At 42.1% G+C, this 19,036-nt stretch overlaps 2 protein-coding genes across 11 annotated transcripts in view; one reads left to right on the forward strand and one right to left on the reverse strand.

Moving 5' to 3' along the window:
• Positions 1-9,261, reverse strand: part of OSTF1 (osteoclast stimulating factor 1) — a 51,132-nt gene extending 41,871 nt beyond the window's left edge. The window contains exon 1 of the mRNA XM_019650681.1: positions 9,019-9,261. Within this exon, the coding sequence (XP_019506226.1) occupies positions 9,019-9,052 (34 nt within the window). The 5' untranslated portion in view covers positions 9,053-9,261. The remainder of the gene's footprint in view (positions 1-9,018) is intronic.
• A 222-nt stretch (positions 9,262-9,483) lies between these two features.
• The window catches only part of NMRK1 (nicotinamide riboside kinase 1), a 29,209-nt gene continuing 19,656 nt past the window's right edge, over positions 9,484-19,036 (forward strand). For 9 of the 10 annotated variants that reach the window (XR_002124887.1, XR_002124885.1, XR_002124886.1 and 6 more), the window contains exons 1-4: positions 9,572-9,726; positions 14,594-14,647; positions 15,618-15,708; positions 16,000-16,048. Coding sequence is in view for 5 of the 10 variants with exons in the window: in XM_019650679.1 (XP_019506224.1) it covers positions 14,619-14,647; positions 15,618-15,708; positions 16,000-16,048 (169 nt within the window). In the remaining 5 variants the exon portion in view is untranslated. The other variant, XM_019650677.1, reaches the window with a different exon arrangement.

The raw sequence follows: 19,036 nt of genomic DNA on the forward strand, positions 1-19,036 counted from the left end.
GTCTCAAGGCTCCCAGTGGCTGCCTGAAACCACAGATAGTACCAAACCCTATTACGCCATGTTACATTTTTTCCTACAAATACATACCTTTTCACTTGAAGCATTTCTCTTTGGCATATTCAAATTGCCAGCATCACTACTCTTGTACTTCGGGGCCATTAAGTAAAATGAGGGTTATTGGACATGAATGCTGTGATTCCAAGGCAGCGGATCTGATAGCCAAGACAGCGCCTAACGGGCGGGTGGTACACACGGCACAGATACAATGGAAGAAGGGATGTTTCAAGGCCCAGGCGGGACAGTGTAAGACTTCATCACATTACTCAGCACAGCGCACAATCAATAACTTATGAATTATTTCTGTAATTTTCCATTTAATGTTATCAGGCTGTGGGTAATTGAAACCGTGGAAAGTGAAATCATGGATAAGGGAGACTACCGTAGTCCATTTGAAAAGGGAATCCCTTTAAGGAATCTTGTTTTTAGCTTATCTTATTTTTCACTGTAAGCAGCTTTGGGAAAGGGATTATGATACATCAGTGATTAGTTTAACAGGGAAGGTGAATTTGTTCATCGGATGTGAAGCAGTGAGTGAGTGGAACTGAGATAAGAGGAAACCAAGTTTCAGGTGATGTCAGCGAAGAAGAACGGGATGGTATGCGGGACGGTCCTGACTGAGATATTGTCGGAAGGCTCTCTGGGCACATGGCACTGTCCCTCGAGGTGCCATAATCGGAGCTCAAACAACAAGTGGCTACGGTCTTCAGGTCTGCCTAAGGTTAGGTCTAAAGAAGGAAGGGCACCCAAGGGTAAATCCATCCAAGAGTTGCCACAGACCCCGGCCAATCTTACGGGCATAGTACATCTGAAAGGCATAGGTGGTAGCAAAAGGTCTAAATGATATGGGACATGCATCCAACGAGGGAAAAGCAGGCCAAAGACAAGGGTTCAGGGCAGACCAAGCAGCAGACATCTTGACGCAGTCAATAAGAGGGTATCAGAACAGATATCAAGACATCAGAGAGACCCAGTACTAACCAAGAGCTGGAAAATGAGCAGGAGCCCATTGTGGAGAACAGAGCTTCTACCAAGTCATGTCAAGGTCCAGCGACCCTTTAGAGCCCCAATACGTAGGTATAGAACTCGGTTTTGAGCGTGGGAAGGCGTTAGGCAAGGATCAGAAGCCGCCCTGTGGATGGGACAGGCTCCTTGCAAGAGGAAGTGGGCAGTCACCATAAGTGGTGACTCCTACTTCACGTTTCACCTTAACACAGGCCCAGGTTCTCGGTGGCAGTGCGTGGGTGGCTTAGATTTAGAACCTGAGTGCAGGGCAATAAAAAAGAATTATTTATTCCCCAAAAGAAAAAGTTGCAAACAATTTCAAGTTTGTCACGCCATTCAGAAAAAGAAATTTGGAGGGAACCGTTTCTGTTGCAACATTTCACAGCCAGCTTCCAAACCCAGTGAGAAAACCTTCAGTTTAGGTCCTCCCAGAGCGTCTGTTGACAAGCTTACACTGACTCATCAAAACAACAGGCCCCCAAAGCAGCCGGAAAACCCTGTAAACCTGGGTAGGCAACATTTTAGATAAGAGTCACCCAAGTCTGGTTTTCAAGCAAGGAAATAGCAAACCGTGGAATCTTCCAAATCTGGAGTCTGAAACACCTGCCAACTGTGCCAACAGGCTAGCGGGGCTTCTTTGAGCCTAGCCCTCTCACCATGCTCAGGGAGCTTGAATTTGAAGGTGTCCTCCCCCAAGCCTGGATTGAGTCAGGAGGTTCCTAGAAGACACAGCCACTCCAGAATACTCTCCAGTGGAAGTCATTTATTTGTCTCACGCAAGTAAGTTGATTCAAGTCTTTCCTCCTGATGAGGGAGGGAATCCTGAAATAAACCTGTGAGCTTCTTAGAACCAAGCAAAATCCGTCAAGTGTAGGGCTGTCAGAAAGACTCCCGAGGCCCCTCCAGCAAGAAAAAACTGAGTTAATCCCTAGGTTCTTCCTTAATTTGAATTCAAATTGAAAGAAACACACTGAGTGCATTCTTGGGTCCCACAAATATAAAACCAAAGTAGCTTATCAAATTCTAAGGGATGTTAATGAGTTTTAAAATCCCACGTTAACCAAAATGCACAAATACAAACTCCCCCAACTCTTACCCCATGAGTAAGTTTAGGAATTTGCCTTGTGACTTTCTAAAAATTCTACAAATGCACAAATATCAAGTGGGAAATGACTGACAAGAATGAATAAAAAGAAGGTGGCTGTAGCAGTCCCACCAGTGACTTGTGTAAGTGACTTGAAGCTGTAACCTTCTTTAACCCATGGCTACAAATTAAACACCCACAGCTATTATTAACATTCTGACAAACAGATGTGCAGATATGTAGAGGGCTGCTACGCAGACATTTAAATTCTCAATTTCTGTGTAAAGCAGTACTGTTTTCCACTGATGGCTATACTAAAATGGCTTTCTCTTTAATTCGGAACAAATTTCTCTGACCCACAGTTCCACATGTGAACACCAGTCTCCCTAGCTTCTCTTAGAGAAGCTCAGCCCTGTATACTCAGGTGAACGTGAATAGGAGGACATATCAAGTTATTTCTGCTCGAGTCAAATGACTTTTCCTCTTCGCTGCCTACCAAACTCTTACTCAGCATTCAAGACCCTACTTAAATTTTCCCTCTTCTGTGACACCTTCTCAGCTTTCTCAAGCTCCCTGCCTTGCACTTCCCAGCTCTCTGATCACACTTTGATAATATCTCCTATCACATGCTTTATAATTTTTCTGTTTAAACAAGCTCACACATTTTTGGTAGGAAGGTAAACTGGTAGAACCTCTTTAGAGAGTATTTTGGGAATGTCTATGAGACATGAAAATGACAAGGCACATACCTTCTAACAATACAACAATCCCACCAGGACTTTCCCCTGTGGATTCACTCACACAGGTAAGCAACAAGGCTGTTATAACAGCATTTGTTACAATAAAAGAGTGGAAACAATCTAAATGCTCATTAACATGGGTCTGGTTAAATAAATACAATAGAGGAGCATGTGGTTGTTCAAAAGAACCAGGAAGCTCTCTCTATACTGATATCTGAAAATTTTCCCCCAAACTCCTTTAATTTGTTTGCTAGAGAACTTCTCTTTTTCCAAGCTTTGCAGTATGACTGACAAATTGTTAGAGACTCTTGACTTAACGACTCACATCAGGCCACTGAAAGGGGCCTCTCTGTCTCTGATTTATTTTCTCTCTCTCTCACTCTCTCTCTCTCTCTCTCTCTCTCTCTCTCTCTATTTTGTTTTCCCCTGGGCATTAAGCAAAGGAGGACAACTTTGGCAATGGTTTTCACTGGACATGAGGTATGAGGTAAAGGGGATCAAAATCTGCTACCCCAAAATATGCCACTTTGGCATAAGGATTATTTTGAACTGAAGGCAACTGAGAAAAAGCAGACACAGGAAGAACTCTTTGCCCTCCTCCATCTGCCTAAAAGCAGGGCATAAATTCCCCCTGTGAAGGTATAGCTCCTAACATGCCCCCCACCATATAAGAAAGAGGACAAAAACTCTTACTACTAGAGAAGGAAATGGTACCTAGATGAGTCTATACAAACAAACCTTACTAAAATAACTCTTATCTTCTATTAGTTTTGCCATACATTTACCTTCCCACAACTTACTCCCCCTAGAAGCCCATTCCCCCTTCCCTTTGTCTGGTCACTTCTCCACCCTTTGTTAAAATGACATATATAAGCTTTCAAGTCTAACCACTTCTTTGGGTTTTCACTTCTTTCCTGTATATCCCTTGTACACATCAAATTAAAAACATCAATTAAATTTGCATGACTTTTTCTCCTGTTAATCTGTTTGGTTTTTTTTCCTTTTGGTCAGTTTAATTCACAGGACCCAGACATAGAACCTAAAAGGGTAGATAAAAAGTATTTTCCTCCCATACAGAGACATGTCAGAAAAGCTAGTCACTAGTCACACTGAAGTCAAACAGTGGTAACGTTGAAAATGTTAAAAAGGGAGGGACCCCACTATTTCCAGAACTAGTGCTGACACTGCCTCCAGCCTTTGCTATTTTATAATGAAGCTACAAGATATGCCCAACCAGTCCTCCCCACTTTCTTCCAGACAAAGACTTCATTATTATCCAGACTTTTTATGTATCTGTTAAACATAAAAAAGTTTAGTTGCTATGCAGTTACAAACTTGCTATGCAGTTACAAAGAAATAAAAGATTATTCTACTCTCAGTAAGTGTCTAATAGTCAATACAGATTTAATGAAAGAGGCGAGTTATGCAAAGCACATACAAAAACGACAACTAAAGTTAATGAAGGTGGCTGGCCAACAAAAGCTCATCCAACCTAATAGAATCCTCACAGGTTTCTCTGCCCCAAACACACTGACTCTAGTTAAGGCTTGTGTTCCATTCCCAGGTCAAACCAACTACTTTCTACCTTTGAGGCCTCAGGTAGTTTTCTTAAACTTACTAAGTCCTACTTCACCCATAAAAATGGGGATATTAGGATCCACATTTTAGGGAAGTTAGAAGAATCAAATGAGATATAGCATTTAAAGTTCTTGGCACAGGGCCTGACGCTTCGTTAGGGCCAAATAAATGTTAACTAGTACTATCATCATCATCATTCTGTACTTTTCAAGATGTTTTTCACACTTTATAAATGGAGCCCCTCTGATTAATTTGTTTATTCAGAGGAAAAAAATTACACAAAAATTTGGATCATTTTAAATGAAGACCTTTTTCTTCTCAAAGGTGTTATATAAGCAGCATATGTGTGACATCTTTGAAATTTATGATGTTTTCACTGTGTATACAAAAGAACCCAAAACACTGACACTTACTTCTTCAAAGTCCCATAAATTTATTTTCACACGACATGTGAAATATTTATGCTGCTTTACTTTCATCACCAAAATCAATAAGCCATTTAAAAGAATTGGTCAAGGTCAGACAGCAGGCTTCCAACTACAGTGGAGGGTTATCAAACCTGCTTAGAATGCAATGATTCTAGTCCAGATCTCATTCAGTATCATTTGGTGAATCTTACATCAAGTCTCAGATTAAAGTCACTTTTTTAAAAAGTATTTGTGAGAACACAAATTGTTTGCTACACTCCAAAAGGCCAGGCGGGTTCGCCCTAATTGAACTGCAAGGCTTCAGAGGGTGGCTGAAATGAACAGAAGTGCATCCTATATGTGTAGAATTGAGAGGCTGGGCTGGTTCAGCAGATGGTAAGAAGGGTCCCATACAGAATGAGCTAAAGTCCACAAAATTGTGACACATTTTAGTAGACAGAGTACCATGGAGACATATCTAACAATTAGAGGGGAGAGTTTCAATGACCGACCTTGAATAGCCAAAAATGACCCTACAGGGGGGAAAAAAAAAAAATCGGTAACCAAGGAAAGGTTAGAATATGATAGAGTTGATTTTTCAAGCTGAGTGCAGGCGATACCATACAGACTGTAGGAACTATATGCCAGCCAACAGCAAGGAACTTAAAACTGAAACTGAGACAACATTCTGAGGATAATCGAATGAAATTCAATGGGTTTTTTGAAAAAAAAATGGATTTGAAGAAGAAAAACAAAAATCCTGCGAGAAAACAGTGGTTATCACTAGATAATAAGTAGGGATAGTTTTTATATATTTATTTATATATTTATTATTTTCCTATACTCTACTTTCTAAATTTTCTATAATAAAAATATCACTTTTATTTTTAATTACAAGATTTTTTTCAACAAAATGGGTAAGATGGCTATCCAATTGTAGAAATGGGACAATCTAAGATAGTATCTGTAGCTACATAAATCTCCCCCATTAGACTGAAGACCCTCCTGGATGAGACCTTATTTCGGTGTTCCTTGGAACCCCAGTGTCTAACACAAGGCCTAAACTAGAAGCTGCAGGTATTAAGAAGTGGTTAGCAAGCAAATTTTGATTATGGCCAGAATCCCAAACAAGATGACCTCTGGTATAATATCAGGAAGGAAATTAAGGAAATACAAAAGGAAATTAAGCAGCAGGGCTTTCCCTCAAGCATCTGACCAGGGCTTACCTGGGCAGCCTCCTTTCCAAAAAGGTCCCCTTATGGGGCACATGCCAATCATCCTGATAGCTACATTAGCCCACATTACAGCTTACTGTCTGTCCCTTGCTATTAAAATCTTCCAGTAAGTACTTTGTCCTCCCTCACCTAGCTCCCTCCTTTTAGCACTGCCTATGAATTGAGTCATGCTGTTCTGCCCAGATCTTGCTTTGCTGGAACCTCAGGGGACCACCACTATGATGTCCCACTTATGTTTCTTGTAGAGATATCTAGCCCACTCCAATACTTTAAGAGAACCATCGGAAAAGCTCATCTCAGGTCTCAGTACCATTAACATAAGTCTTCTTCCAGCAAGTAATACATTTTAAGTTTATGAACACTAGGAATCTTATAATTGATCTTCTCTCTCTCTCCTTGAAGCTGAGAGCCAAAACTACAGCCGTTCTTTAAGAATTCTGCAGGACCTTACCATGTGTGTGTCTAAAAACTATCTTTCCTCTGGCTTCCTCTTACTATTCTTCCCTCCCTCTACACAACCCTGCTTTCTTTATCTTTTTTTTTTTCCTCTCATTTGGGATGAGGCAGGGTATAAATAAACCAAGAAACCAAAAATTAAATACACCTCCCTACCCCCAATTCCAAGCTTGCATCAGACATTTTCACCCATGTAGCCTGCCTGCAGGACAAGAGAGTAAAGCTCAGTACCACGCTCCTTGCTTCTACCAACCAGGCAGTAACTTTTATGTGCGTTTGTGACAATAAAGTCTGACAGAAGGCCAGAGGCACTTTCCTTTCTACTTCTTGCCCACCAGCTCTAAAACACACAAGACCATGTGAATGGTGCACTGTGGTTTAAGGCTTTATAGTTAAGAACCCAAACTCTGGAGCTAGACTACCTGGGTTCCAATGCTACCCGCTCCTCCCCATCCAGCTGCTGACCTTGGGTAGGTTATTCAATCTTTCTGAGCCTTGCTTTCATTTCCCCACCTGTGCAATGGGAACAATAATAGTACTCACCTCACAGGGTTGTTGTAAGAAGTAAACGAGTTAATGGATTTAAAGTGATTAGACCAGGACCCGGCACACAGTAAATGTGGGCCAGGACTATAATAGGACAGTTCTGTTTTCAGTTAAACCAGGCCACACAAAGTTTCAAGTTTGACTGAAAGTAGTATTTCTCACTGTAAATTAGTAAATTGACAAGCCGATTTCTATGGTGACCTTGAGTTTGAATGTCATTTACAAATGAGTGTAGAATCAAAGCTCTCTCTAAACAGCAGTCATTTTCAACCATTTGCTTTCTGATTTGCTGAAGAGACGGAGAAAGCTGTAGTGTCAGACAACAAAAATGGTTCCTGAGAGTTTATACCCAGCTGGTAACACTATGATCCTTAATCACACCCATGTGTGCATGAGTACTCACGTACACACTCGTGCACACACACTGTCCATATCCCTCCAGCTGTAGCACAGACATCACTTAATGTCTAGAGAGATGAAAAACCTCATGACATTCTTATTGTTATTGGCTATCAAAGAACAACTCTGCTTGCGGGATACTTGAGGTCCTGATTTACATCTGAGTTTTGAAAGGGGCCATCACCTACATACTTACTGAAAATGCAAATTGCTCATCAGATTCCACAAGTAAAGAAGCACAGAGCCCAATTCTAACCACGCCCCATCTTTGCTTACAGCAGAGCCAAAGTCCCAGCAATTTCCTCCACATCCAGCCCACGAAAATTTAAGTCCTCAGTGAAAAACTATTCCATATATGTGAGTATGTACATAATTTTCAAATAAAATGACTTGAAACTGAGAATGTATAAAGGCAAAGAAAGAAAACTGAATAATCATTAAAGTTGTAGTGCTTGACTAAAGTTTAGAAAAATCAAGAAAAAAAAATCACCAAGGTTACTTCGACATTTGATGTAAATGGATAAATTTCAGCTTTGCTGTACTAAAAGTTACATGAAGTTGGAAGAAAAAAACCTGAGAGTGTGTCAGAGCTATTTATTTTCCATTCCCTACGTTTCCCCTAATAGCCTACTAAAAGAACGCACGAAAGGGTTTGTTACAGTATTTAATTGAAATACGTCAGTTCCCTTTAAATTTTCGTGTCTCCCTATCACCAAAAATATTCTAAGAATAGAGTAAAAAATGAACCAAGACTATCGGCCAAGAAAACGGCTTTGGGGAACTTAGTAATCGCACCGTCTCCAGTTTAGCAGGCGAAATTCACTAGAAGAGTGGAGTGGAGGCACAGGACTGCGTAATAAAGTAACACTTCCGAATACAAATAGCCGAGATTACTCTGCCGCAGCCTAGATTCTTCTCGCTACGAAGTCTAGCACAGAGTTTTCTAAACGCTTTTCCCAAGATCCCGAGGTCAATTTCAAACGCTGTTCCTCTTAAAAGTCCCAAAGGAGACTTGCTCACCCACCCCACCCTGCAAGCAGCGCACTTCCCGTTTGCTCTGGCCGGTCAAGAACTCTAACTTGACAGACACACACTGGAAAAAAAAAAAGAAAAAAAAAAAAGAGGAAGTGGCTAAAAGGCATTTCAAGGCATTTATTTAATTTCTTTTTTAAAGGGAGATCAATGGCCCCGGCCCTGTCTTCCAGGAAAGCTTCAATGGGACGTAGCCATGACACCGGCTTGAAAGTTGCAGTGAAATGTCAGTGTGGCAAAACTGAGGGCGACTCCTCTTTAAAAATAAACTTTTTAAAAAATCCTCGAAATCCTCTTGCTATCCCAAACAATCCTCTTCCCTTTAGCGAACGCAACAAAGCTAACAACTCCCATTCTGGTGGGTCGGATATGGAGAGCGTGGCTCCGGGGCTGGGTACGTGCCTGGTCCGCCCTGCCAAGTGGCACAGGAAGCGCAGGGCACCGAGGCGGTCAGGGGACCCGGCGAGCACCTCCCTTACCTGGTTTGACCGGTTTGGGTGGCGGCTTCGACATCTCGCTTCCTGGAGCGGTTGATCCTAAAGACCACGCACGAAAAGTCAACCAGACGCCCCGCCAACCGGCACTCCCGGCGCCCCAAAGTTTCTTTTTGTCTGATTTGCAGTGGTGCGCCTTCAGGGACCCGCGCCCACCCTTGGCTGCCGGATCAGTGGACGCAACCAGAGCGGCTCGCCGCAGTCCCCGCCCTACCCCGCAGCAGCCCGAGCTGTCCCAGGCGCGCGACCGGGCCCACGAGGAAGTGGCCGCCGCTCCGCCCGGCGTTAATTGGCTCCTCGGCTGGCAGCTGCTGCGCGGCGGGAGCGCGGGCGGCGCGCACGCCGGCGCGCGCGCAGCGGCGGAACAAGCCGAAGCCGAACCAGGACGCCGCCGGCTCGCACCGGGGCAGGCCGGCCGCGCGCGCCCCCGACAAGGAAGGGCCAGACTCTGCAGGGATGCGCGCGGGGTCGCGCTCACCGGAGCTCCGCCCCGCCCAACCGGGGCTGGAGTTGGGCGTTGCGGCCCCCCTGGGTGAGCCGGTTTGGCGGCCTCTACCTAGACCGCCTCTGACCTGGGAGGGACGCAGGGGATTGGGCGGTGGGCCCCTAGGATAGCGAGCTGCGGGGTTGCGGCGGGTTAGTGACAGGCGCGCGCTTGGCCATCGCCTCTGCTTCTTTGCTTGGGAGGACCCGGTGAGTACCTGCCCGAGCCCGCTGCGCAGCCTCGCTGGGGCTTGGAGGTGTATCCAGTGTTAACTGCCCTGGATCCCGAACCTGGTTGTGTCTTGCCTGTCGGGTTGGGACACTTTTATCATCCTAAACGGGCTGATACGGGCCTGCCAAGAAGGGTGTGTACTCGTACTCGTGTTGCTTAGTGCTTTAATGTTCCGCGATAGTCTTTAAAATGGGGGAGTCTGCCTCCTAGAGATCGTACAGATTGTGGGGAGAAGTCACCAAGGACAGGGTCAGGTCTTGATCCCCACGGGAAAGGCCTTTTATTCCCCTAGCATTGGAGTTGACTAACTATGCGCGCCGCCCCCCCACCCCCGCCTCCTGTTGTACGGCTTGCTAACCAAGAATGATTTTTACACTTTTATATGGCTGAAAATAAAAGAATATTGTGTGGCATGTGAAAAATTATATAAAATGCAAATTTCAGTGTCCGCAAAGTTTTATTGGAACACGCTCATTTGTTTATGCATTGTCTGTGGCCGCTTTCACTTCATAGCAGCAGAGTGAAACAGCCGCTGGCAAAATGGAAAACATTTTCTACCTGGCACTTTACAGAAGTTTGCCGTCCCCTAACCTAGCAGATTGAATCTACGATGGGAGCCTACTATTGGGTTGTTGGAAAAGTCATGACGTATTTTTTCTGTTTTTAGTTGCAAAAATGCGTCATGACTTCCCCGACAACCCAATAGAAATGCAGAGTTCATAAGTTCAAAATAACACAGTCAATATTATAAACCAGTTGTATGTTTGGGGGAAGAAAATTTGAAAAGAAAAAACTTTGTATATGAGAGTCTACATAAAATGAAGCTTCAAAGTTTCTACTAGGGGTTAGTGAAAGATTGACTGATTCCAAGGGAAAGGGGCATAGTTCACATATTCAGAAAGGTTAGCTTTGGGAGAGTTCTGTTTACCAAAAGTGAGCAAAGTTTCAACAACGGTAGGAAAAGACTTGCCTGTCTGCGTGGAAGAAGATAATCAAAATAACAATTGAATAAAATAAATGAATGAGAAGTCCTGAAAACATTTCACTCTGAAAAATATCAAACTGCTCTTTCCATGTGTTGAAAAACAGAACATTTCATTAACATGTTGTCATCTGTCTTTGAGAACATTTGTATTAGGGAGTTGCTGTTTCCTTATAATCTGCTGATTCTGCACATGCCACCTTGACCATTTTGCAGTTTAGAATCCAAAATATACCAAGCTTAGTAGTGAAATAAATGAAATGTAATAAACACATACCAGCTGTTAAAAAAAAAAAGACTCAACAACATATTTTACTTAGGGGGAAAAAAAGTATTTAAAATCATTAAAATTACTCACTTTGGGTTTGCTCTTGGATACCTTAATCTGTTCTCCCCCTATGCAAGTGTTCTGTGCTGTTTAGGAAAGATTTGCACTAATTGGGAGAATAAAGTACATAAATATCCCATGAGATTGGGAGTGGTAATACTAGTATTTACCTGGGATGCCCTGGATTATGAGGCTGGAATGTCCAAACGGTTGTCTCTCTGGGGACATTCAGTGATTAAAGTGCTCATATGTGGTTGGTCAAACTTGTGTTTGCTTCATGGAGTATGCTGCTGCATATATTTGGAGTCTGGCAACTCTTGATTGCAAGTTTTTTAAATGTGATTTTAAAATAGTTCTTAGAGTAGCAGGCAATGAAATAACAGAAGGTGTGTGAAGGTGGACAGTGCCAGGCCTGAACTTAGTGTTCACCTGAAGCTGCCCCATGCATCCAATTCTGCTTTTTAAATAAATGGCCTCTGCGATTGTTACACCCACTCCTACCCCCGGCCACTCATCCCAGCCACAGTTTTTGCTTCTGCTTCTTGCAGTTCCCCACCCCTCCCACCACATTGTCACCTGTTGGTTGCTAATGAACTGTGCCCCACATTTATTCAAACACTGTCTTGGACAGGCCAAGACTGCTAACTAATATAGAACTGAGGGTGCCTGTTTTGGTAAAAAACTTGTATTTGACTGTGGGAGTTCTTTCCTGAGCCCAAGGGATTTTATAAGTAGGTTCTTCACCTTCCCTCACTCCTGGTTTCTTCTACCCAAATAATCCCCTCAAGCCTATTTCCAGTGTCACAACCACACTCACTTGTTATTTACATGCTATGTAATTGATACAGTATCCTCACGTGTTTGCACAGATGTGACAAGAAGCACAGGGGACCAGTAGTCTTTGCCATTCAGTGTGCACAACAAATATGCACCCATCAATAATACATCACTAAAAGGATATCAATTACTCATGGGAACCTCACAAGCCAGCACACGTGCAACATCCTTTCTTTGCTCTTGGTAATAAAGTGCTTTTGAGCAGCTTGGAAAGAGACAAGAGGTTAATTTGCTTAGTCTAGTTTCATTTCTGGCTTTTCCAAAACTTACTAACTGTGTGACCTTGGGCAAGACACTCCATTTTCTGGGCCAGTTTCAACTTCTGCAAAATGAAGGGGTGGACTAAGTGACCTCTAAGGCTATACTCCTCTGGGTTTGAGAGTTTAATACTCTAACAAACTATCCAAAAATAAGTGAGGTGGGGCAAGGAGGGACAAAGTTTTATGTTTTGCCAAGTGAGGACTTCAACCAAGTACTATGTACTGCCAACATGATTTCATAGGAGAGAGGACATTTATCACCCAAAAGATAGGAAAGATACCATCTCAGGATAAAGGGTAGTCTTTCTCACCCCAAAAGAGGATAGTTGGCAGCCTTGCACTGACTTACTAAAAGTAAGAATAGTGTGAAATAAAATTCAAAAATAGAAAAATTATAAAAATTAATTTTACAATATTCATTGTATGCAATTGTTCCTGTAATACATTTTGGCAATTTAGGTGGAGATAATATATTCAAAAAAGCAACTCAGATGTCCAATTTGTTCTGTTATTTTATTATTTTTTAAATTAAATTTAATTTTTTTTTAAGATTTTATTGGGGAATTGGGGGAGGGGAGCAGTATTGGGGAATCGGGGAAGGGGAACAGACAAGTTGCTGTCCTTTTTGTTCTTCAGTCTAGTTGTGGAGGACGTCACTTCACTGGCTCATGTTGGTATTATCATTGCGCTCTTCCCGGGTGAGGCAGTCGCTCTCCGGCCATTGGATGGCCGCTCATCACGGCGGCTCACAACTGCTGATGGCAACTTCGCTGGTTGCCGGCCGCTAGCAGCTCATGCTGGCTGCTGGTCACCCATGATAGCTCATAGCAGCCCACTGCAACCCCACTGCAGCCTGTGCCATTGCCGGCGACTCACAGCAGCCCAGCTCCAGGTCGAGCTGTTGTTCACCATCTTAGCTGTAGAGGGCACAGTGTCACTGGCCCATGTGGAAACCAAACTGGCGGCCCTGCTGCTCAGAGCTCGCACTCCCAAGCCAACTTTTAACCAACTGAGCCACTTCGCCGGCCCTGTTCTGTTATTTTATTTTTGTCGTAGTGATTATTGAGTTCTTGTCTCATATAGACTTGTTAATGAAAGTGGAACTGAACCTTAAGCAGTTGCACTTAATATGGAATATTCTGGATAAATTGAGAAGCCAAGGAACAACAGCTTTCTCTCCACCAGGCTCTTTTCCCCACAACCTCCCCCCAGGAGGAGTCTGGACAGAGGTCAGGGGTAGGAATTGGGAGGGCCGCTGGGAGCCTCTCACCCCAGGCAGTCACACAGCTTAGGTCCCTGATCACCCAACTAGAGCAGCCTAATCAGAGGCAACTCTCAGGAACCACTATTCTAAGTTTCCCTCCAGCTGAGCTTCACCTTTTCACTTAAGAGGTGAAAATGGCCCATTGGAATATCCACAGGACTGCTTGGTGAACCTTAGAGGTCCATGTGTGAAGCTGCCCTCCACCCCTTATACCAGGGGTCAACAGCCTGTGGCTGAAACCTGGCGCTTTGCCTGAACTCTAGGCAATCACTTTCCTGATAGGGAAACAAATCCAGTTAGGGAAATATTACCCCAATAAAAAAGGAATTCCATTCTTCTCATTAGTAGATACATAGTACAAAAAAAAAAAGTACTAAATCATATTTTGGCTTTCATCAAAAAAATTGTGAAAATGTGTTTCTTGTTATATAAATACCCACATAATAACCTTGATTTTGTCTCTTCGCCTGCAAAGCCTCCAATATTTACTACTTGTTCCATTTCTGAAAAAGTTTGTCTACCCTGACCCTAGACCTAGGCTTTGGGGTGAGGAAATAACACCCTTAAAGGGGTGATAGCTTCCTTTTGCCTATGGCCAGCAGTTACTTCCTCCCCATTTCAGAAGGGAGAGGAGTTCAGCAGTTTCCCTCTGTAGGGGTCAGGGGTCATCTCCAAGTGATTTGAGTCATGCAGGTGACAGGTGACCTGGCTGAGTGGAGTATGAATCTCTGTAGTGTGCTCTGCAACCTAGCAACTCTTCCACAACCTTGAAAACAGACCTTCAAGGATATATGCTTTGCCAAGGGTACCCTTTCAGTTTACTTGATTTGGGCTTACAGGCCCTGAGCAGGCACCATCTGTTGGCACTTAGCAGGAGAGAGTGGCAGAGAGAAGCCAGTACAGGCATACCTCGTTCTATTGTGCTTCACGGATACTCCACCAACAAAAAGACTATGACTCCCTTATTGCGAGGTGGCCTGGAACTGAATTCACAATATTTCCGAGGCATGCCTGCACAGTGTGAAGCTCTTCCATGGAATGTGGATAATCCAGTGGTGGGGTAACTCAGACATCACAGCCATCCTTCCTCCTCAGCTGACCCTTCTAATTTAGGACTCGGACCTCTTTCGACATCTGAATGACAAGCATTCGATGTTTTTCTTTTTAATTTTAGGAAGGCGTGATTTTCCAAGCTAATTATGAACACATTTGTCATTGGAATTGGTGGGTGAGTAATTTTGCTACAAATTGCTGACCAAGACACTCAGGATACCCAAACGGTGTTTTCAAGTGGACATGGTCGGGGGGAAGGAGATGCAGTGAGGGATTCCTGAATCCTGAAGAAGAGATAAGGCCACTATCAAATGTAAAAACAGTGGAGTTCTGGCTACATAAATGCCAACAGTAGATGGGAGAGTTTCCTTATAAACAGAGAAACAGGAGAGTCACTAAGCAAAGTTTGCCTACTTTATCATTTATTTTCTGGAACTGACACCAGAGGCAAGGCCTGATCAGATGCTAGCTACTTTGGTTCAGGATGGTTTCATTCTCCATATGGCTGTTTCCCTCAGTGTGACATAGGAGGAAATCTATCAATTCTTTCCTGATTTGCCCAGCTTTGGACATAAGGAAAATGGAACCACCTCACCTGACTGGTGTGATAAGCTAAAATGGCCCTCCCACCTAGCCCCAAAGTGGAGAGAGATTAGGGGAAAGGAAACATACAGAGGAGATGTAAACTCATGATAGGTAGGCTTGTCATAACCCCTCTTCCATTTTCTTCCACTGTGCATTGAAACAAAACCACAATGACCATATGCAGTTTTATATACTTGCACTAAAATGTGCTACTCATATTCTGTGTTGTATATTAACCCTATAAATATTTTGCCTAGACAAAACATTCCTTTGTTTCCAACTCAATAGTGGTATTAAACCTTGATAGTATCCAGTTGACTTGCCCAGTAGTTACCTTTCTCCTCTATCCTTCCCAGCCTATTTCTTACCATGTATTACATTCTGTCTACTTATGCCTATGGTTTTACCAACAGAAAAAACATCTGTAAAAGAAATAATTTATTCTTAGATATTCCATATTGTTTTAAATATCCTTTTTCTAAGGTGATTTTTAAATGTTTTATGTTTTTTATTGCATCTTTCTGTATTTTCAATTTTTATTTCCTTTTTTTTTGGTTCAGTGTGACTAATGGTGGGAAGACAACACTGGCTAAGAATTTGCAGAAACACCTACCGAACTGCAGTGTCATATCTCAGGATGATTTCTTTAAGGTATCTATAAAACGTTTTAGATCACTTATTTAACACACAAAAAAAAATTTTAGTAGTAAAGTTAATTGAATTACTTCCAAAAAGCCTTTGCTGATACAGCTTTTGTGGTGAAGGTAGACCCAAAGCAATAGTGTTACTTATCCACTAGATGGCACCACTTATTGTCCTGTTCTTTGAGTTAATTATTCTCATCATCCAAAGTGTTTATTAAAGGCTTGTTACCTCTTCATTCTACAATTGTATTATTTTTGCACTGCACAGTTTTGATGGGTACTTTATTCTTTTTTCCAGCCAGAGTCTGAGATAGAAATAGATAAAAATGGATTTCTGCAGTATGATGGTAAGTAGATGAGCTTGTAAAACATGCACTAATGTTCATTTTCTTTTTCAAACCCAAATAACTTTGATATCTATGAAGACAGTGTCAAAGTGTGTTTAAATATATTACTATACGTTAAACCTGCCTTTGTAAAGGTTTCTCATTTATTTTTGTTCAGGTATCTAAAAAAAATGAAATCATTTTCCCAGTTTTCTATTTAAAACTGAAAACTTTGGAATAATACAGATTTTTCTTCTGAAGTTGAGGCAAAGTGGGCTCACTAGCACTCTAGTAATCCCTGCCTAGGGAATACATAACTAACTATACTCCCCTTCCTAACCCGCCAGCCTCACGTGGAGCAAACTCCAAGCACTCATCCTCTGAGCTTTCCTTCCTAGTGATCAAAGTGGTACTGGGCAGCTAGGGTATTTTTCCTTTTCTTTTCATTGCTCAAAAAGGGTAGTGAAGGGCCGGCCGAGTGGCACGTTGGTTGGGAGTTGGCTTGGGACACCAGCTCTGAGCAGCAGGGCTGCGGTTCGGATCCCCCATTGAGGGCCAGTGACGCTGCGCCCTCTACAGCTAAGATGGTGAACAACAGCTTGACCTGGAGCTGGGCTGCCCTGGGTTGTCGGTGACAGCCTGGGTTGCAGTGGAGCTGGCCGGCAGCTGGCATACGCTTTCGTGAGCTGCCGTGAGCCGCCATGGGCGGCCGTCCAATGGCCTGTGAGTGACTGCCTCATCCGGGAAGAGCACAATGATGGTGCCAACATGGGCCAGTGAAGCGAAGTCCTCCACAGCTAGACTGAGGAACAAGGGGACAGCGGATTGGCTGTTCCCCTTCCCCAATTCTCCAACACTGTTCCCGTCCCCCAATTCCCCAGTAAAATCTTTAAAAAAAAAAAAGATAGTGAATATTTTTTAGATGGATTTACCTCACTTCCTTGCCCAATCTAACACTGCTTTGAAGCCAAAGGATTAAAGTCCATCAAAAAAAAGTTTATTGTCCTATAAAGAATATCATGCTAATAAACTATGTTTAATAGTTTTACCAACTTTTATAATTAACAAGATGATCATTGAGATCTTATGCAAACCAGCAACTAAGAGAGTTCTTTTGAGGAGCCAGAAAATATGTTCTTTATTTTTAACTTTGATAACCTTGGAGGAAAAATGTTGTATGGTCAGTTCTTACAGACACTTCATAGTTTTGAGAGAGGCAAAATCCTTTGACTCACTGCCTGTTCTTGTGTCTTGGGCTGCAGCCAGGATATTTTTTCCTTCCCTTACCTTCCTCTAAAGGTTAGTAAGGAAGATGATTACATGCAAAGCATGTGCTTTACCACTGAGCTATATCCCCCAGCTGGGAAGATTATTACAAAGTAGGAGTTAAACAAGGAAAAGTTGTTTTCAACAATTGACAGAATTATTCCTAATTTAAATAAGTTCTGACAGACTGATAAGAAAAACACCAATATTCCAACTGAAAAATGTCCAAGGATGTGAACAAGCTATTCACAGAAGCAAAAGGTTATTTGATAATGTGCAATAAAAAGTCAACCTCAAAGGTAATCAAAGAATTGTAACTTACTTTTGTCCCCACTGATCAAGTAAACAGATTTTTAAAGCAATGATAATTATCTAATAATGGCACCGGCTCAACAAAACAAAAACTGTCACAGATGGGAGTATAATAAATTGGTACATTTCTAGAAAGGAGATTGAACATATGTCCCAAAGACTTAAACATTCATACCATGTGTTCAATGTCCTCTTCCAAGAATCTGAAAGAAAAATTCGAGGGGCGGCCAGTTAGCTCAGGTGCTTAGAGCACAGTGCTCATAACACCAAGGTTGCCGGTTTGATACCCGCATGGGCCAGTGAGCTATGCCCTCCACAACTAGATTGAAGACAACTTGACTTGGAGCTGATGAGTCCTGGAAAAACACACTGTTCCCCAATAAAGTTTTTTTAAAAAGGAAAAAAAGAAAAGAAAAATTTGAACTTTTTATGTAAATATACAAATTTAGGGTAAGTCTAGTTAATGTTGAACTCTTTATGATAACCACCAAAAGAAGAGTTTTAAAATATATAGCTATGAAGTCTGTAAGTAGATGGACTCATTAAAATATAGTTGATAAATACAAAATAAGTCAAGAAGTAAAAAACAGAGAACCTAACAAGTCAAAAGATGCTGGGACAATAGAAAACGATAGTAAGTTGATAGATTTAAACCAAATATATCAGTTACTACATTAAGTTAAATGAGCTAAAATACTCCAAATATTGTCAGACTGGATTTTTTTTTAAGTGCTAACTACAAGCTCCTTCTAAGAGATATATTTAAGTATTAGTACATAGAAAAGTCAACAGCAAAAGGCTAAAAAAAGATAGTATCTGTGCAAACACCTAATGAAAGAACACTGGTATAACTATATTAATATCAGACAAAGTAAACTTTAAGGCAAAGAGTATTACTAGAGATAAAGAGAGATAAATGGATCCATTCAACAGGAAGGTAAACAATCTAAAATTTGTATGCACCTAATAACATAACTTCAAAACATTGGGTTGTCGGAAAAGTCATGACGTATTTTTTTCTGTGTTTTTCATTGCAAAAATGCGTCATGACTTTTCTGACAGCCCAATACATTAAGCAAAAATTGACCACACTAAAAGGAGAAATAGACAAATCTACAATTATTGTGGGAGATTTCAATATAGCTTCCTAAATAACTAATGGAATAAACAGGCAAAAATTGTAAGGGTCCAACAGATCTGAAGAACACAATTAACAAAGCTGACTAAATGAACACATGTAGAACTGGCTCCCAGCAAGAGCAGAATACACATTTTTTTCCCCTCAGGATCCCTTGGGACGTTGACCAAAAGGAAAGGCACATACAAAGGCTTGGAGCAAGGACTAATAGGTTTCAATGGATTCAAGCAATACAGAGACATCCTCCCATCACAGAGAACTGAATTAGAAATCACTAACTAAAGAGGAAGTAG

Source organism: Hipposideros armiger, unplaced genomic scaffold, assembly GCF_001890085.2.
Source record: "Hipposideros armiger isolate ML-2016 unplaced genomic scaffold, ASM189008v1 scaffold_144, whole genome shotgun sequence".
In the NCBI taxonomy this organism is placed as follows: Eukaryota; Metazoa; Chordata; class Mammalia; order Chiroptera; family Hipposideridae; genus Hipposideros; species Hipposideros armiger.